The sequence below is a fragment of the Scyliorhinus canicula genome, chromosome 2, assembly GCF_902713615.1.
Source record: "Scyliorhinus canicula chromosome 2, sScyCan1.1, whole genome shotgun sequence".
Taxonomy (NCBI): Eukaryota; Metazoa; Chordata; class Chondrichthyes; order Carcharhiniformes; family Scyliorhinidae; genus Scyliorhinus; species Scyliorhinus canicula.
The window spans coordinates 2,946,894-2,967,878 of record NC_052147.1 but is presented as its reverse complement, the minus strand read 5'-3'; the positions used below and the strand labels follow the sequence as shown (position 1 = coordinate 2,967,878).

Sequence of the window (20,985 nt, the reverse complement as noted above, 5' to 3'; positions counted from 1 at the left end):
GAATCTATGTGTGGAGCCAGAGAAAATGGGCGAGGTACTAAATGAATACTTTGCATCAGTATTCACCAAAGAGAAGGAATTGGTGGATGTTGAGTCTGGAGAAGGGTGTGTAGATAGCCTGGGTCACATTGAGATCCAAAAAGATGAGATGTTGGACGTCTTGAAAAATATTAAGGTAGATAAGTCCCCAGGGCCTGATGGGATCTACCCCAGAATACTGAAGGAGGCTAGAGAGGAAATTGCTGAGGCCTTGACAAAAATCTTTGGATCCTCACTTCTTCAGGTGATGTCCCGGAGGACTGGAGAATAGCCAATGTTGTTCCTTTGTTTAAGAAGGGTAGCAAGGATAATCCAGGGAACTACAGGTCGGTGAACCTTACGTCAGTGGTAGGGAAATTACTGGAGAAAATTCTTTGAGACAGGATCTACTCCCATTTGGAAGCAAATGGACGTATTAATGAGAGGCAACATGGCTTTGTGAAGAGGAGGTCATGTCTCACTAACTTGATAAAGTTTTTCAAAGAGGTCACAAAGATGATTGATGCCGGTAGGGTAGTGGATGTTGTCTATATGGACTTCAGTAAGGCCTTTGACAAGGTCCCTCAAGGTAGACTGGTACAAAAGGTGAAGTCACACGGGATCAGGGGTGAGCTGGCAAGGTGGATACAGAACTGGCTAGGTCATAGAAGGCAGAGAGTAGCAATGGAAGGGTGCTTTTCTAATTGGAGGGCTGTGACTAGTGGTGTTCCGCAGGGATCAGTGCTGGGACCTTTGCTGTTTGTAGTATATATAAATGATTTGGAGGAAAGTGTAACTGGTCTGATCAGTAAGTTTACAGACGACACAAAGGTTGGTGGAATTGCGGATAGCGATGAGGACTGTCAGAGGATACAGCAGGATTTAGATCGTTTGGCGACTTGGGCGGAGAGATGGCAGATGGAGTTTAATCCGGACAAATGTGATGTAATGCATTTTGGAAGGTCGAATGCAGGTAGGGAATATACAGTGAATGGTAGAAGCCTCAAGAGTATTGACAGAGCGATCTAGGTGTACAGGTCCACCTAAGGGGCAACACAGGTGGAGAAGGTAGTCAAGAAGGCATACGGCATTCTTGCCTTCATTGGCCGGGGCATTGAGTATAAGAATCGGCAAGTCATGTTGCAGCTGTATCGAACCTTAGTGAATGAAATGAAATGAAAATCACTTATTGTCACAAGTAGGCTTCAAATGAAGTTACTGTGAAAAGCCCCTAGTCGGCACATTCCGGCGCCTGTTCGGGGAGGCTGATACAGGAATCGAACCGTGCTGCTGGCCTGCCTTGGTCTGTTTTGAAAGCCAGCGATTTAGCCCTGTGCTAAACAGCCCCTAGGCCACACTTGGAGTATAGTGTTCAATTCTGGTCGCCACACTACCAGAAGGATGTGGAGGATTTAGAGAGGGTGCAGAAGAGATTTACCAGGATGATGCCTGGTATGGAGGGCATTAGCTATGAGAAGCGGTTGAATAAACTCATTTTTTTCTCACTGGAACGAGGGGCGACCTGATAAAGGTCTACAAAATTATGAGGGGCAGAGACTGAGTGGATAGTCAGAGGCTTTTCCTCAGGTAGAGGGGTCAATTACTAGGGGGCATAGGTTTAAGGTGCGAGGGGCAAGGTTTAGAGGAGATGTACGAGACACGTTTTGTACACAGAGGGTAGTGGGTGCCTGGAACGGAGGTGGAAGCAGGGACGATAGTGACATTTAAGGGGCATCTTGACAAATACACGAATAGAACATAGAACATTACAGCACAGTACGGGCCCTTCGGCCCTCGATGTTGCGCCGACCTGTGAAACCATCTGAAGCCTATCTGACCTACACTATTCCATTTTCATCCATATGTCTATCCAGTGACCACTTAAATGCCCTTAAAGTTGGCGAGTCTACCACTGTTGCAGGCAGGGCGTTCCACACCCCTACTACTCTCTGAGTAAAGAAACTGCCTCTGACATAAGAACATAAGAACATAAGAACTAGGAGCAGGAGTAGGCCATCTGGCCCCTCGAGCCTGCTCCGCCATTCAATTAGATCATGGCTGATCTTTTGTGGACTCAGCTCCACTTTCCGGCCCGAACACCATAACCCTTAATCCCTTTATTCTTCAAAAAACTATCTATCTTTACCTTAAAAACATGTAATGAAGAAGCCTCAACTGCTTCACTGGGCAAGGAATTCCATAGATTCACAACCCTTTGGGTGAAGAAGTTCCTCCTAAACTCAGTCCTAAATCTACTTCCCCTTATTTTGAGGCTATGCCCCCTAGTTCTGCTGTCACCCGCCAGTGGAAACAACCTGCCCGCATCTATCCTATCTATTCCCTTCATAATTTTAAATGTTTCTATAAGATCCCCCCTCATCCTTCTAAATTCCAACGAGTACAGTCCTAGTCTACTCAACCTCTCCTCATAATCCAACCCCTTCAGCTCTGGGATTAACCTAGTGAATCTCCTCTGCACACCCTCCAGCGCCAGTACGTCCTTTCTCAAGTAAGGAGACCAAAACTGAACACAATACTCCAGGTGTGGCCGCACTAACACCTTATACAATTGCAACATAACCTCCCTAGTCTTAAACTCCATCCCTCTAGCAATGAAGGACAAAATTCAATTTGCCTTCTTAATCACCTGTTGCACTTGTAAACCAACCTTCTGTGACTCATGCACTAGCACACCCAAGTCTCTCTGAACAGCGGCATGCTTTAATATTTTATCGTTTAAATAATAATCCCGTTTGCTGTTATTCCTACCAAAATGGATAACCTCACATTTGTCAACATTGTATTCCATCTGCCAGACCCGAGCCCATTCACTTAACCTATCCAAATCCCTCTGCAGACTTCCAGTATCCTCTGCACTTTTCGCTTTACCACTCATCTTAGTGTCATCTGCAAACTTGGACACATTGCCCTTGGTCCCCAACTCCAAATCATCAATGTAAATTGTGAACAATTGTGGGCCCAACACGGATCCCTGAGGGACACCACTAGCTACTGATTGCCAACCAGAGAAACACCCATTTATCCCAACTCTTTGCTTTCTATTAATTAACCAATCCTCTATCCAAGCTACTACTTTACCCTTAATGCCATGCATCTTTATCTTATGCAGCAACCTTTTGTGTGGCACCTTGTCAAAGGACAGATATAGGACATCTGTCCTATATCTACTACCCCTCAATTTAAAGCTATGTCCCCTTGTGTTGGTCATCACCATCCGAGGAAAGAGACTCTCACTGTCCACCCTATCTAACCCTGACTATCTTATATGTCTCAATTAAGTCACCTCTCAGCCTTCTCCTCTCTAACGAAAACAACCTCAACTCCCTGAGCCTTTCCTCGTAAGACCTTCCCTCCATACCAGGCAACATCCTAGTAAATATCCTCTGAATCCTTTCCAAAGCTTCCACATCCTTCCTATAATGTGATGACCAGAACTGCACGCAGTACTCCAGGAGCGGCCGCACCAGAGTTATGTACAGCTGCAGCATGACCTTGTGGTTCCGAAACTCAATCCCCCTACTGATAAAGGCTAGCACACCATATGCCTTCTTAACAGCCCTATTAACCTGGGTGGCAACTTTCAGGGACTTATGTACCTGGATGCCGAGATCTCTCTGTTCATCTACACTACCAAGAATTTTGCCATTAGCCCAGTACTCTGCATTCCTGTTACTCCTTCCAAAGTGAACCACCTCACACTTTTCCGCATTAAACTCCATCTGTCACCTCTCAGTCCAGCTCTGCAGCGTATCTATGTCCCTCTGTATCCTATAACATCCTTCAGCACTATCCACAACTCCACCGACCTTCGTGTCATCTGCAAATTTACTAACCCATCCTTCTACACCCTCTTCCAGGTCATTTATAAAAATGACAAACAGCAGTGGCCCCAAAACAGATCCTTGCGGTACACCACTAGTACCTGAACTCCAGGATGAACATTTGCCATCAACCACCACCCTCTGTCTTCTTTCAGCTAGCCAATTACTGATCCAAACCGCGAAATCACCTTCAATCCCATACTTCCTTATTTTCTGCAATAGCCTACCGTGTGGAACCTTATCAAACGCCTTACTGAAATCCATATACACCACATCAACCGCTTTACCCTCATCCACCTGTTTGGTCACCTTCTCAAAAAACTCAATAAGGTTTGTGAGGCATGACCTACCCTTCACAAAACCGTGTTGACTATCGCTAATCAACTTGTTCTTTTCAAGATGATTATAAACCCTATCTCTTATAACCTTTTCCAACATTTTACCCACAACCGAAGTAAGGCTCACAGGTCTATAATTACCAGGGTTGTCTCTACTCCCCTTCTTGAACAAGGGGACAACATTTGCTATCCTCCAGTCTTCCGGCACTATTCCTGTCGACAAAGACGACATAAAGATCAAGGACAAAGGCTCTGCAATCTCCTCCCTGGCTTCCCAGAGAATCCTAGGGTAAATCCCATCTGGCCCAGGAGACTTATCTATTTTTACACTTTGCAAAATTGCTAACACCTCCTCCTTTTGAACCTCAATTCCATTTAGCCTGGTCGACTGAACCTGAGTATTCTCCTCGACAACATTGTCTTTCTCCAGTGTAAACACTGACGAAAAATATCCATTTAACGCTTCCCCTATCTCCTCTGATTCCGCACACAACTTTCCATTACTATCCTTGATTGGCCCTAATCTTACTCTAGTCATTCTTTTGTTCCTGATATACCTATAGAAAGCCGTAGGATTTTCCTTGATCCTATCCGCCAACGACTTTTCGTGTCTTCTCCTCGCTCTTAACTCTCCCTTTAGGTCCTTCCTGGCTAACTTGTAACTCTCAAGTGCCCTAACTGAGCCTTTATGTCTCATCCTAACATAAGCCTTCTTCTTCCTCTTGACAAGTGCTTCAACTTCCCTAGTAAACCACGGTTCCCTTGCTCGACAACTTCCTGCCTGCCTGACAGGTACATACTTATCAAGGATACGCAGTAGCTGTTTCTTGAAAAAGCTCCACATTTCGATTGTACCCATCCCCTGCAGTTTCCTTCCCCATCCTATACATCCTAAATCTTGCCGAATAGCATCATAATTGCCTTTCACCCAGCTATAATTCTTGCCTTGCAGTATATACCTATCCCTGCCCATTGCTAAAGTAAACATAACCGAATTGTGATCACTATCACCAAAGTGTTCACCTACATCTAAATCTAACACCTGGCCGGATTCATTACCTAGTACCAAATCCAATGTGGCCTCGCCCCTTGTTGGCCTGTCTACATACTGTGTCAGAAAACCCTCCTGCACACACTGCACAAAAACTGACCCATCTATAGTACTCGAACTATAGTATTTCCAGTCAATATTTGGAAAGTTAAAGTCCCCCATAACAACTACCCTGTTACTCTCGCTCCTGTCGAGAATCATCTTTGCAATCCTTTCCTCTACATCTCTGGAACTATTCGGAGGTCTATAGACAACTCACAACAGGGTGACCTTTCCTCTCCTGTTCCTAACCTCGGCCCATACTACCTCAGTAGACGAGTCCTCAAACGTCCTTTCTACCGCCGTAATACTTTCCTTGATTAACAATGCCACACACCCCCGTCTTTTACCATCTTCTCTGTTACATAGAACAGTACAGCACAGAACAGGCCCTTCGGCCCTCAATGTTGTGCCGAGCCATGATCACCCTACTCAAACCCACGTATCCACCCTATACCCATAACCTAACAACCCCCCCCCTTAACCTTACTTTTATTAGGACACTACGGGCAATTTAGCATGGCCAATCCACCTAACCCGCACATCTTTGGACTGTGGGAGGAAACCGGAGCACCCGGAGGAAACCCACGCACACAGGGGGAGGACGTGCAGACTCCACACAGACAGTGACCCAGCCGGGAATCGAACCTGGGACCCTGGGACCCTGGAGCTGTTCTTACAGAAACATCTAAATCCTGGAACCTGCAACAACCATTCCTGTCCCTGCTCTACCCATGTCTCCGAAATCGCCACAACATCGAGATCCCAGGTACCAACCCATGCTGCAAGCTCACCCAGGTTCCCATCCCCCTGCTGAATTAGTTTAAACCCCCCCGAAGAGCACTAGCAAATCTCCCCCCCCCCCCCCCCCCCCAGGATATTGGTACCCCTCTGGTTCAGGTGAAGACCATCCTGTTTGTAGAGGTCCCACCTACCCCAGAATGAGCCCTAATTATCCAGGAAACCAAAACCCTCCCTCCTACACCATCCCTGTAGCCACATGTTCAACTCCTCTCTCTCGCTATTTCACACTTTGCGAGCACGTGGCATGGGTAACAACCCAGAGATAACAACTCTGTTTGTTCTAGCTCTCAGCTTCCACCCTAGCTCCCTGAATTTCTGTCTCAAATCCCCATCTCTCTTCCTACCTATGTCGTTGGTACCTATGTGGACCACGACTTGGGGCTGCTCCCCCTCTCCCTTAAGGATCCCAAAAACACAATCAGAGACATCACGAACCCTGGCACCTGGGAGGCAACACACCAACCGTGAGTCTCTTTCGTTCCCACAGAACCTCCTGTCTGTTCCTCTAACTATGGAGTCCCCAATGACAAATGCTCTGTTCCTCTTCTCCCGTCCCTTCTGAGCAACAGGGACAGACTCTGTGCCAGAGACCTGTGCCCCATTGCTTACCCCTGGTAAGTTGTCCCCCCCAACAGTATCCAAAACGGTATACTTGTTATAGAGGGGAACGACCACAGGGGATCCCTGCACTGCCTGCCGGTTCCCTCTCCCTCCCCTGATGGTAACCCATCTACCTTCTTCTTTTACCTGAGGTGTGACTACCTCCCTTTAACTCCATTCAATAACCCCCTCCGCCTCCCGAATGATCCGAAGCTCATCCAGCTCTAGGTCCCTAACGCGGTTCTTGAGGTGCTGGAGTTGGGTGCACTTCCCGCAGATGTAGTCAGCAGGGACACTCTAGGTGACCCTTTCCTCCCACATTCTGCAGGAGGAACATTCAACTGCCCTAGCCTCCATTCCCACTGAACTAACTTCCCAACTACTGAAAACTAAAAACCAAAAAAAAATAAAGAAAGAAAACTTGTTAGTTAAGCAATCCGACGGACAGAACTTTTTTTTTGGTTAGAGGAGGAGGATGGGTGGGAGACGCTACGCAAGTAGTGTTTTGGGTAAAGCTGTCACTCGAGAACAGCCCCTTCACAAACCACCTTCAACTTACGCTGACCGTACTGCATGTATGCAAATCTCCCCGGAACAGCCAATCAGAAGCTCTGCTGCCCTCTGCTGGATGCTTGCCTTCCATCGAACTCCTCTGGTCACATGCGCAGGTACACCTTCAACTTACGCTGACCGTACTGCACATATGCAAATCTCCCCGGAACAGCCAATCAGAAGCTCTGCTCTGCTGCCCTCTGCTGGATGCTTGCCTTCCCTCGAACTCCTCGGGTCACTTGCGCAGGTACACCTTCAACTTACGCTGACCGTACTGCACGTATGCAAATCTCCCTGGAACAGCCAATCAGAAGCTCTGCTCTGCTGCCCTCTGCTGGATGGGAATAGGATGGGAATAGAGGAATACGGACCCAGGAAGTGTAGAAGATTTTAGTTTAGACGGGCAACATGTTCGGCACGGGCTTGGAGGGCCGAAGGGCCTGTTCCTGTGCTGTACCTTTCTTTGTTCTTTGCGGGGGGGGAGGGGCAGATACTCACTGGGGGGGGGGAAGATACTCAGTCTCAGTGGGTGGGGGGGGGGGCAGATACCCAATGGGGGGGCCAGATACCCACTGTGGGGGGGGGGGTGATACCCACTGGGGGGGGGCAGATACCGGGGGGGTGGGTAGATACCCATTGGGGGGGGCAGATACCCAGGGGGGGTAGATACCCAGTGGTTGGGGGGGGGGGGTGGGCGTATAGCCACTGGGGCAGATATTCTGGGGCTGATATCCATTGAGGCGGATGTACGGTGGGGGTGATATCCAGACGGTAGATATCCGTATGGGCAGATATCCACCCATACAAATAGCCACTGTGCACTCCCTCCAATGCCTCTGCACATTCCCAATTAATGTGTTTGATGCCTGAAGGAAACTGTCCATTTCTAATAGGTAAAAGGGTCATTGATTTTGCCATTTAAATGTAAAAACTAAAGCCCAGTTTAAAATCCATTTTAAAATGGATTTCATCATATAACTTCAAGCATAATTTAGATTACAAAAACACAGCTTGCAGAATTTGCAGTGGCAAAACACAGAATCTGAAACATTCAAAGAAACTAGCTCGAGCTTATGCACCATGTTTACTGATATCATAAACTGACCATTGTTTTAACGAGCAAAAGCTATGCAGCGTACCCAAGGTCGCCATGACTACATGAACACACCATTGTTCAGAATTCAGATAGAAGCACAGTCAGCAATAAACCAGCAAAAACTAGAATTGATTAAAAGGACATATCACATTCCAACACACACAAAAATCTATAAATGCAACATATCCAAATATATGTTGCACATTGATGATTAACAACTAACCATTCAACCAAATATATTTTGAAACGCATCCAAGCCAATCAGCACATTGCAGGGGTCGGGACAGATGGAGTTGGACTGATAACATTCTCCTTAAACATAGAAGTTCGGGAAGCCATTTTCCATCCGGATCAATCTATACTTTTACTTGACTATTCACTATCCTTATTTTCATATTTTCCCTTCAGAAACTCTTGAAGTCTGTGCAAGCTGTCATTGCCTTAAGCAAGAAACCATTTCTGTATTATTTTTGAAAGTTAAAATTGTTTTATAAATTACTTCTCTTTAAATCTTTTGCTGGCACGGCTTTATTGAGAATAGATTTAAGTTTCTCTCAATTGTAATCAGGAGAGGCAATAAAAGATCCTTACTTCGCATCCGGGAAGTGTACCTCAAATTTCTACCCAGTTTTAAATTGTATGCGAGGCTGCACTTAAACCGCATGGTAGATCTCCACAATGCTTTCCTGAATAAACCAATTTGGTCAGTCACAGGGTGGGATATTTTACCTTTTCAGGGATGCTTTGTGCCCAGGAAGATATTAACCAGGACAAATATTCACCCAGGTAGCCACACATCAAGGTAGATAGGCAAGATATCCACTGGGAATGATATCCACACGGCAGATATCCAATAGGGCTGATATCTAACTAACACTAACCTGGGCAGAAATATATCTGGGCAGCTATATCCAAGGCCAAATTGGTATGTGGGTAAATATGCAGACAGGGAGATCATAGAATTTACAGTGCAGAAGGAGGTCATTCGGCCCATCAAGTCTTCACCGGCCCATGGAACGATCACCCTATCTAAGCCCACATCTCCACCCTATCTCTGTAACCAAGTAACCCCATCTAACCTTTTTGGACACTAAGGGCAATTTAGCACGACCAATCCACCTAACCTGCACGTCTTTGGATTGTGGGAGGAAACCAGAGCACCCGGAGGAAACCCACGGACACACGGGGAGATCATGCAGACTCCGCACAGATAGCGACGCAAGTCAGGAATCGAACCTGGGACCCTGGAGCTGTGAAGCAACTGTTCCGCCCAAATACCATTCCGTCCAGACAAAGACTTAGCCATTCAGATATCACCAAGGCGAATATACACATGGACAGATGTAGACAAGGAAGATCTCCACCTGGACAGATATATGCACAGGCAAATTTAGACAGAGGTAAATATACACTTGGGCAGATATATATATATATATCTGGACAAACATACACTAGGTCAGATATACACCCAGACATACATGCAGCTAATAATATACGCATCAGCAGAGATAAATCTGGTCAAATATGTGCCTGGGAAAATATACACCAGACCAATACACTCTAGGATAAGCTTTATACTGAGGCAAATGTACATCTGGACAATATACACTGGATAGATACACTTGGCAAAATCTACAACTAGGCTATATACATCGAGACAAATAATTGAGCAAACATACAACTTGATAATCACATTCTCTGGCAAATATACCCAGGGAATATATATTGACAAATATATATCCTGGGAAATATACACCTGAGTAAATGCACACCCGGACAATGATATTCCAGGCAAATATACTGTATGTAAAATATACAACTGGGTAAATATACTCAGGGTAATGATATGTCAGAGCAAATATACTCCTAGGGAAATATATTTATGGGAAATATACACCAGAGTAAATATACCAGTGCAAATACATATTGGTGAAAATATTGAGGAAAATATACTTCCATGGAAACATACACCTGGTAAAAGGTACATCCAGGCAAAAAGACACAGGCTATGTACTTACAAGCAAATATACACAGTTGGAAAATATACTTTGAGAAAATATATAGCCAAATACATCCTGGGCAAATTTATACAGAGGTGGATAATCTTACAAAATTTCTCTCAGCACATATTCGCCCCAGAAAATATATCCCAATTAAACCAAATTTAACTCTTGGTTAAATATACCCACATGAAAATATTCTCTTCGGAAAATATACAGACTAAATATCCCTTGGAGAATATGGCAACGAAATGCCCCAGATAAATATGTAGCCAGCAAATATACTCCTGGACAAATATGCTCCTGGGTAATACGCTGACTGAATACCCCCGGAGAAACCTGGGTCATTTGACTCTTACAATTCTGATTACCAACCTTAACCTTTTTCCAGCTATTACTAAATGACCCAGCACCCCAGTCTCACCCATCCTCTCCGTTCCCCATTCCCATCCAAAACTAACCCTTGTGTAATGATTTTTTTCCCTGTTCTTTATTCCAGGATTGTTTTATATCAAACAGAATCACTGGCAGGAAACTCATTTTTATCAACTGCTCCACCCTACCCCGTTTGGGAATCACAGACTTTGAACACATGAAGGTCAGCCAGCTGATTTGTAGAATTAAGAGCAAATTACTGCGGATGCTGGAATCTGAAACAAAAACAGAAAACGCTGGACAATCTCAGCGGGTCTGACAGCGTCTGCAGTGAGAAAAGGGAGCGAACGATTCCAGCCTGACTGTAACTTTGACAAAGAGTCATCCAGACTCGAAACATTCACTCCCTTCTCTCTCCGCAGATGTTGTCCGACCTGCTGAGACTGACCGGTATTTTCTGTTTTTGATTTAAGATATTACTTGTCCGTCTCCTGCTGATGTTCATTTTAAAGTCATACGCTGTGTCCATATGTTTGTATTGCCGTTAGAAATTCCAACATCCATAACTTTGTAAGAAACTCGGCCCTTGGTTACCATCAACTATAGAGCAATCTGGGGATGACAGGACCAAGCATGGTCCTCCTCGACACAGAGTACAGCAGGCAGGTTATATTGCAAGCTGTCTGTAAATGAGTCACACTGTAATTACATTCTCCAGCCAGTGGTGGTGCTGCAACACCCTGCTGCTGATTGATATAATTCAGTCTGACAATAGACAATTTCTATTAATACACAAATAGGAATTTTTTTAAGTGCCCAATTCTTTTTTTCCCAATTAAGGGGCGATTTGGCATGGCCAATCCACCTACCCTGCACATCTTTTGCGTTGTGGGGGTGAGACCAACGTAGGCACGGGGAGAATGTGCAAACTCCACACAGTCAGTGACCCAGGGCCGAGATCGTACTGCCATGAAGAGCAGACAATTGGGAATTTATCATTCAAAATTTTACAAAGGACAATTAATATTTTAATGTGAGAACCATCTGCCAGCTCAGGCAAATGGAGCCTCAACAATTTAATCTCAACAGAGATGAGGTGGGGGGGGGGGGGGGGGGTGAACCCCTGGCGGGGGGGGGGGGGGGTGAGCCCCTGGCAGAGAGAGGGCAGTGAGCCCCTGGCAGAGGGGGGGTGAGCCCCAGGCAGAAGGGGGGGTGAGCCCCTGGCAGAGGGGGGGGGTGAGCCCCTGGCAGAGGGGGGGGTGAGCCCCTGGCAGAGGGGGGGTGAGCCCCTGGCAGAGGGGGGGGAAGCCCCTGGCAGAGGGGGGGATGAGCCCCTGGCAGAGGGGGAGGGTGCGCCCCTGGCAGAGGGGGGGGTGAGCCCCTGGCAGAGAGGGGGATGAGCCCCTGGCAGAGGGGGGGTGAGCCCCTGGCAGAGGGGGGGGTGAGCCCCTGGCAGAGGGGGGGGTGAGCCCCTGGCAGAGGGGGGGGTGAGCCCCTGGCAGAGGGGGGGGTGAGCCCCTGGCAGAGGGGGGGGGGTGAGCCCCTGGCAGAGGGGGGGAGGGGTGAGCCCCTGGCAGAGGGGGGGAGGGGTGAGCCCCTGGCAGAGGGGGGGGGTGAGCCCCTGGCAGAGGGGGGGGTGAGCCCCTGGCAGAGGGGGGGGGGTTGAGCCCCTGGCAGAGGGGGGGGGGAGCCCCTGGCAGAGGGGGGAGTGAGCCCCTGGCAGAGGGGTGGGGGGTTGAGCCCCTGGCAGAGGGGGGGGGGGGTTGAGCCCCTGGCAGAGGGGGGGGATGAGCTCCAGGCAGAGGGGGGGAGCGAGACTCTGAAACTTGATAAGTAAGGGAGTGATAGGCTTTCCGGGGTGGGAGGGAAGCAGATTTGAGGTTACTATTAGATTAGCCATGATCTTATTAAATGCTGGAACTGAATGGCCTACAGTTTCCTTATTGATTGTACAGTGGTTAGCACTGTTGCTTCACAGTGCCAGGGACCCGGGTTCAATTCCCGGCTTGGGCCACATTGTGAATTCTCCATCAGTGTTCCCGAACAGGTGCTGGAGTGTGGCAACTAGGGGCTTTTCACAGTAACTTCATTGCAGTCTTAATGTAAGCCTACTTGTGACAATAATAAAGATTATTATGGAATGAAAATGAAATGAAAATCGCTTATTGTCACGGGTAGGCTTCAAATGAAGTTACTGTGTAAAGCCCCTAGTCGCCACATTCCGGCGCCTGTTCGGGGAGGCTGGTACGGGAATTGAACTGTGCTGCTGGCCTGCTTGGTCTGCTTTAAAAGCCAGCGATTTAGCCCAGTGAGCTAAACCAGCCCCTTATTATTGTTTGTATGTAAAAGATCCCAAGCCGCTATTTTGAAGGAGAGCTATCCCTGGTGTCCAGGTCAATACTTATCCCTCTACATCACAAAAACAAATTAGCTGGTCATCATCGCATTGCTGATTGTGCTTCTCTATTAGTTCACAGGATGTGGGCGTCGCTGGCTAGGACAGCAGTTATTGCCCATCCCTAGTTGCCCATCAGAAAGTGGTGGTGAGCCGCCTTCTTGAACCGCTGCAGGCCCTGAGGTGTAGGTACACCCACTGTGCTGTCAGGGAGGGAGACCCAGGGTTTTGTCCCAGCGACAGTGAAATAAATTAGCTGCTGCATTTCCTCCATTACAGCAGTGAGTACTCCATTGGCTGTGAAGAGCCTTGAGGCGTCAGTGATCATGAAAAGTACCACATCAGCACAAGTCTTTCTTTTCTACCACATTAGGTGTAGGTTTTTGTGGTGGGGGTGGGGAGGTGGGCTGGACAAGGGAACATAGAGTGCGACAATAAAGAGCAACAAGCAGTGGGATTCCCTCACACCTGCTGTTTGCCACTTGGAGAGTGTTCAAATTAGGGGCCTCACGGTAGCATGGTGGTTAGCATCAATGCTTCACAGCTCCAGGGTCCCAGGTTCGGTTCCCGGCTGGGTCACTGTGCGGAGTCTGCACGTTCTCCCCGTGTCTGCGTGGGTTTCCTCCGGGTGCTCCGGTTTCCTCCCACAGTCCAAAGATGTGCGGGTTAGGTGGATTGGCCATGCTAAATTGCCCGTAGTGTAAGGTTAATGGGGGGATTGTTGGGTATACGGGTTACGTGGGTTTAAGTAGGGTGATCATTGCTCGGCACAACATCGAGGGCCGAAGGGCCTGTTCTGTGCTGTACTGTTCTATTCTATTCTATTTGAACCTCAAGCTGGGTGTTCCTCTGGCAAGTAGGGATGAATGAGCCTGCTCCATGGACACTGATTTCACAGTTACACCGATGGAGTTTGATGAGGCTAGTAGTAGTGGAACAATAATTTATTGAACTATATACAATATTCTGCCACAGCAGTAACTCTCTCCCAATCCAGCCCGCACTGGATGAACCACACCAGTCCCTGCCTGGGCCGGCTTTAATGTGTAGCCTTTTACACGTTCCAGCTGGGTGGCCCCCGCCCCTATCTGGGAAGCTCATACTCATACGGAGAGATCAACAATGGTTTCCCTGTGGTCCGTGTGGGGGTTATAACAGCGTGCATCGATTTTAATGTAAAATGTGTAAATTCTCTGAAGAATGCCCCTCTCTGACACACCCATCCCTCGCTCACCAACCTCTGCCTTCAACTTCTGACTTTCCGCTTTTCGACTTTCACATCCAGTGGGTTTTTTACCCTGCTGCATGAAGAAATTTTGTGTAATTGCTTTGTGTGACGCGTAGTCAGGGTTGTTATTTACACCATCAATTTTGGTTACGTTCCCTGTTGCATTTTAAAGGCTGTGCTTACAGCAGTGTTATTAATGTTCACCTGGGGGCAGCACGGTGGCGCAGTGGGAGCCCTGCAGCCTCACGACGCTGAGGTCCCAGGTTCGATCCCGGCTCTGGGTCACTGTCTGTGTGGAGTTTGCGCATTCTCCCCATGTCTGCGTGGGTTTGGCCCCCACAACCCAAAGATGTGCAGGTTAGGTGGATTGGCCACACTAAATTGCCCCTTAATTGGAAAAAATGAATTGGGTACACTAAATTTATTTTTAAAAATAAAAAAAAATTAATGTTCACCTGCACAACATTGCTCATTTCTGCCTTATTACCCACACACTCAACTATTCCACACTCTCTTCTTCAGCCTCCCATCTTTCATCGTCCAAAACTTCAGCTCATCCAAAATTCTGCTGCTTGTCCCGTTACTCAAATTCTGTTCACCCATCTCTCTATGCTCTCTGGCCCACATTGGTTTCCACACCAGCAACAACCCTGATTTCAAAATTCTTGGGCGGAATTCTCCGCTCCCGGGAAAATTTGGGAAGGCCGTCGTGAACTCGGCCGAGTTTCACGACAGCCTCGGAGGCCACTCCTCTCACCGTATTCACCCCCACCCAGGGGGCTAGGAGCGGCGCTCCGTTATTCTTGGCCGCTGGGCCTTGACGCTTGCGTCAAGGCGGCGCGCCGAGAATGACGCGACGGCGGCGCCTATGTGACGTCAGCCGCGCATGCGCAGGTTGGCCGGCTCCAACCCGCGCATACGCGACTGATGTCATGACGGCTCAAACCCGCGCATGCGCGGTGGCCATCTTCCCCTCCGCTGCCCTGCAAGACGTGGTGGCTTGATCTTGCGGGGCGGCGGAGGGGAAAGAGTGCGTCATTTGAGACGCCGGCCCGACGATCGGTGGGCACCGATCGCGGGCCAGTCCCCTCCCGAGCACGACCGTGGTGCTCACTCCCCTCTCCGCCTCCCACAAGCTTCAAACGGGCATTTGGTGCAATGTTCACGACGGCAGCGACCAGGTCTGGTTGCCGCCATCGTGAACCGGTCACAACCGGCAGGCCGCTCGGCCCATCGCCGGTCGCGAGCGGCGATTCTTCTGAGCGGGGGGGGATGGGAGAATCGTGGGGGGCGCCAGGGGGGCGTGAAATGAGTCGCCCGGCCCTCCCACGGTTCTCCCACCCGGCATGGGGAGCGGAGAATCGCGCCCCTTATCCTTGTGTTCAAATCCTTGTCCATTCCTATTCTGTAATCTTCTCCAGCCCAACAACTCTGAGCTCTCTACATTCCTCCAATTCTGCTCTCCTGCACATCCCTGATTTTAAGTACCTGACAATTGGTGATAATATTGGCGATAATGGCCGGCACGGTAGCAAAGTGGTTAGCACTGTTGCTTCACAGCTCCAAGGTCCCAGGTTCGATTCCCGGCTTGGGTCACTATCTGTGCGGAGTCTGCACGTTCTCCCCGTGTCTGCGTGGGTTTCCTCCGGGTGCTCCAGTTTCCTCCCACAAGTCCCGAAAGATGAGCTGTTAGGTGAATTGGACATTCTGAATTCTCCCTCCGTGTACCCGAACAAAGAACAAAGAAAATTACAGCACAGGAACAGGCCCTCCGGCCCTCCCAGCCTGTACCGATCCAGATCCTTTATCTAAACCTGTCTCCTATTTTCCAAGGTCTACTTCCCTCTGTTCCCGCCTGTTCATATACCTGTCTAGATGCCTCTTAAATGATGCTATCGTGCCCGCCTCTACCACCTCCGCTGGTAAAGCGTTCCAGGCACCCATCACCCTCTGTGTAAAAAACTTTGCACGCACATCTCCCTTAAACTTTCCCCCTCTCACCTTGAAATCCAGGCGCCGGAGTGTGGAGACTAGAGGCTTTTCACAGTAACTTCATTGCAGTGTCAATGTAAGCCTACTTGTGACAAGAATAAAGATTATTGTGAAACCTCTCTGATTCTCTCCTCTCCTTTAAGATACCTTTTTGACCAAGCTGTTTAATCCTCTGTCCTTGTATCTCCCTCCACAGCTGAGTCACAACATTTTGTCTTGTTTTTAAAAAAATCATTTGTGGATATGAGCATCGCTGGTAAAATTAGTGTTTACTGCCCTTCCATAATTCACAGTAAGAGGGTGATGGGGAACTAGCTTCCTCAATTACTGCAAGTCAGGTGTAGCTACAAAAACAGTGCAGTTATGGAGTTTCAGGATTTTGATCCAGTAGTGACAATTATGCTCCTATTAAGTGACTTGGCTGACTTTGCTCCATTAAAAGGCACTATATAAATGCAGTTTGTTGTTGTTGTTTGTAGGTGATCTCCCATGAGATTCAGAAACTGCTGGATATCGAGGAGCCACTCTGGAAGCGGAGTATTTCCCAGCCTCGCAGGGATCCCATGGGGTTGTTTCTGGAACGCAAGGCTCCAACTGGACCCAGAGCTAATGGACTGACACTGGCAGAGTTCCTGAAGGAGATGGATGACTGAGTCACCTCCGCATTCAGGGCGCAAATTGGGAAGAATCTTGCCTGCTTTTAGGATCACAAAGAATCATGGGCTTCTCAAAGTGCCTAGAGCCAAGGGAGGCCAGCTGAAGAGGGATTCCATGATGCCCTCCTTATCAGCTTTCTGTATTTCACCAGATGTCATTTTCCTGTGTGTATTTTGGTATGTCATTATGTGTGAGTGTGTCTTTGATCACTATGATCTGGTCATCAATCCTGTTAGCTAGTCACATTAATGAATTTTCAGTCCCTGTGATGGGGGCACAGTAACTGCTTATTATGTAAAATCAGTTGGCTCCAATTTGAAAAGTATCCAATATTTTCTTTGAATGTAAAGGGTTTGACACCAGCAGTTATCAGCAGGGTCTTGTACTAACTCAAACTTCCTTCGTTGTGTGACTGTCACCCTGTTCTGACCATGAATCATTGCTGCAGTAAGTTGTCCATTGGTGGGTGTGGGTAACACTGGTCAGGTCAGCATTTGTAGCCCATCCCTAAATTCCCTTGAGAAGGTGGTGGTGAGCCAGTTTCTTGAACCACTGCAGTCCCTTTGGCAGTAGGTACATCCATTGTGTAGTTAGAGAGCGAGTTCCAGCATTTTCACCCAGCAACAGTGAAGGAATGGCGATATAACAACAAAGAAAAGTGCAGCACAGGAACAGGCCCTTCGGCCCTCCAAGCCCGTGCCGACCATGCTGCCCGTCTAAACTAAAACCTTCTACACTTCCTGGGTCCGTATCCCTCTATTCCCATCCTATTCATGTGTTTGTCAAGATGCCCCTTAAATGTCACTATCGTCCCTGCTTCCACCACCTCCTCCGGCAGCGAATTCCAGGCACCCACTACCCTCTGTGTAAAAAAACTTGCCTCGTACATCTCCTCTAAACCTTGCCCCTCGCACCTTAAACCTATGCCCCCGTGTAATTGACCCCTCTACCCTGGGGAAAAGCCTCTGACTATCCACTCTGTCTATGCCCCTCATAATTTTGTAGACCTCTATCAGGTCGCCCCTCAACCTCCGTCGTTCCAGTGAGAACAAACAGAGTTTATTCAACCGCTCCTCATAGCTAATGCCCTCCAAACCAGGCAACATTCTGGTAAATCTCTTCTGCACCCTCTCCAAAGCCTCCACATCCTTCTGGTCGTGTGGCGACCAGAATTGAACACTATACTCCCAAGTGTGGCCTAACTAAGGTTCTGTACAGCTGCAACATGACTTGCCAATTTTTAAACTCAATGCCCCGGCCAATGAAGGCAAGCATGCCATATGCCTTCTTGACTACCTTCTCCACCTGTGTTGCCCCTTTCAGTGACCTGTGGACCTGTACACCTAGATCTCTCTGACTGTAAATACTCTTGGGGGTTCTACCATTCACTATATTCCCTACCTGCATTAGACCTTCCAAAATGCATTACCTCACATTTCATAGAATTTCCTAGAATTTACAGTGCAGAAGGAGGCCATTCGGCCCATCGAGTCTGCACCAGCTCTGGGAAAGAGCACGTCCACCCCATCCCCATAACCCAGTAACCCCACCCAACACTAAGGGCAATTTTGAACACTTATGGCAATTTATCACGGCCAATCCACTTAACCCGCACATCTTTGGACTGTGGGAGGAAACCAGAGCACCCGGAGGAAACCCACGCAGATACGGGGAGAACGTGCAGACTCCGCACAGACAGTCACCCAGGCTGGGATCGAACCCGGGACCCTGGAGCTGTGAAACAATTGTGCTAACTACTGTGCTGCCCTGATTTGTCCGGATTAAACTCCATCTGCCATCTCTCCGCCCAAGTCTCCAAACGATCTAAATCCTGCTGTATCCTCTGACAGTCCTCATCACTATCCACATTTCCACCAACCTTTGTGTCGTCTGCAAACTTACTAATCAGACCAGTTACGACTTCTGGTGGTGCCATGTGGGAGGATGTTGCACATTGGGTGGCTCCTGCTTGTTTTTTTGGAGTTTAATGCTGGTTCCAAGGGCAATGTTTTGACAATCGAGTGCAGGATGGCATAAGGAAGGAGGAAGATGTCAAAACACCAGAAGAAAACTGCCGTGAAGAAGGGAGGGAGTGAGGGTTCGCTGTCGAGAGAAAGAGCCAGCCTGGGAGCTGGCAAGATGGCGGAGACTGGGTCACTGGGTGGGGCTGCACTGCTTACAGCAGAATAGATGACCGAGGTGATTACCTTGGATTTGGAGAAGCAGTTTGCAAAGCAGGGTGAGGGAATAAAGGGAGTAGAGGAAGCTATGTCGCGGCACATGATCAGCTCACCTCGATGGGGGAGGACCTGCGAAGGGTGGTCGAGGCCAACAAAGGCCTGCAATCTAAATGAGTGGATCTGGAAAATAGATCAAGGTGGCAAAATTTGATGCTCGTGGGCCTGCCCAAGGGGGTGGAGGGCTTGAGGCTGACTGAGTACTTTGCTAAGATGTTAGAGGGAGAGGATCCCTCCCGGTCTGAATCGGTTGTTGAGGCCTAAACCAAAGGCGAATGAACCACCAGGAGCAGTGATTGTTTGCTTCCACAGGTACCACGAGAAGGAGAAGGTCCTGAGGTACACGTGTTTTGCTTGTATTTCACTGCCTGCCGATCTTTTTGCCGAAGGCGTTTTTCGAGGAGGTGGATAAGTTGATCATCACGTTTATTTGGGGGGGGGTAGTAGCCAGGGTTGGGCAGGCAGGGGGGGTTGGGCCTCGGTGGTTGGGGGGGGGGGGGGGGGGGGGGGGGGAGGTAGCCAGGGTTAGGAAGCCAGGGTTAGGAAGGTTAGGGTTGGGCAGGCAGAGAGGTTGGGCCTCCCAAATTTATTGTACTATTATTGGGCGGCAAATGCAGAAAAGGTGAGGAGTTGGATCTCCGGGGGGGGGGGGGGGGCTCTGAGTCCCAGTGGGTTAGAATGGAGGAGAGTCTGTGCAGGGGGTCGGGGCTGAGGGTGTTGGTAACAGCACCGCTCCGATGGCCCCGGGGAAATATTCTGGGAGCCCGGTGGCAATGCTGACTATTTGGAGGCAGTTGAGGCAGCATTATAAGTTGTGGGCGGGGTTGAGGCAGCATTATAAGTTGTGGCCGGGGTCAAGAGAGATGCCGATTAGGAGGAACCATGATTTTGAGCCAGGGAAGTGGGATGGGAGATGGGAGGGGACGGGAGTCAGGGCATTAAAAGACCTGTTCCTGAGAGGTCGTTTTGCGAGGCTTGAGGAGTTGGGGGAGAAATATGGACTGGGGCAGGGGGAAGTATTTAGATACCTGCAGCTCCAGGACTTTGCCAGGAAGGAGGTTCAGAGCTTCCCGATAGCACCCCTCTCCCCCCCCCCCCTCATTGTTGGAAGAGATATTGACAAAGGGAGGAATGGAGACGGTGGTATCGACGATCTATGGGAGGTTTTTGGGGGAGGATAAGGTATCCTTGGGGAGGATTAAAACCAAGTGGGAGGAAGAGTTGGGGAGGTTATGGAAGACAGTCTGTGATGTGAGGTGCTCCGGAGGGTGAGTGCCTCAACTTTGTGCGCGAGGTTGGGGCTGGTAGAGCTGAAGGTCGTGTACAGGGTGCACCTCTCGAAGGAGAGGATGAACCGACCCTTTGAGGGGGTGGAGGATGTGCGTGAGCGCTGTGGGAGGAGCCGCTTCCCCGTGAAGCATGTTCACATGTTTTGGTCCTGCCCAAAGTTGGAGGGGTATTGGAGGGGGGTTTTGAGTTCATCTCGGGGTGGTACATATGAGCTTGGAACCAGGGCCCTTAGAAACCATATTCGGAGTGTCAGACCAGCAGGGGCTGCAGGCCGATGTGGGGGCAGGTGTCTTAGCCTTCGCCTTGCTGATTGCCTGGGGGCGGGTCCTATTGGGGTGGAGGTCAGCTCCTCCGTCCTTGGCATGCGGGGGGACCTGCTGGAATTTTTGACGCTCGAGAAGGTGAAGTTTGAGCTGAGGGGGAGGATGGAAGGGTCCTACAATTCATGGACATTGTTTACCCTGAACTTTC

At 48.8% G+C, this 20,985-nt stretch overlaps 1 protein-coding gene across 2 annotated transcripts in view; it reads left to right on the top strand.

The window, feature by feature from the left end:
• LOC119979523 (sterile alpha motif domain-containing protein 15-like) overlaps positions 1-17,309 on the top strand; it is a 30,336-nt gene extending 13,027 nt beyond the window's left edge. Inside the window, exons 2-3 of one of the 2 annotated variants that reach the window (XM_038821877.1) lie at positions 10,840-10,938; positions 16,810-17,309. In XM_038821877.1, coding sequence (XP_038677805.1) covers positions 10,840-10,938; positions 16,810-16,983 — 273 coding nt within the window. In that variant the 3' untranslated portion in view covers positions 16,984-17,309. The remainder of the gene's footprint in view (positions 1-10,839; positions 10,939-16,809) is intronic. The other variant, XM_038821888.1, reaches the window with a different exon arrangement.
• Positions 17,310-20,985: the final 3,676 nt, after the last annotated feature.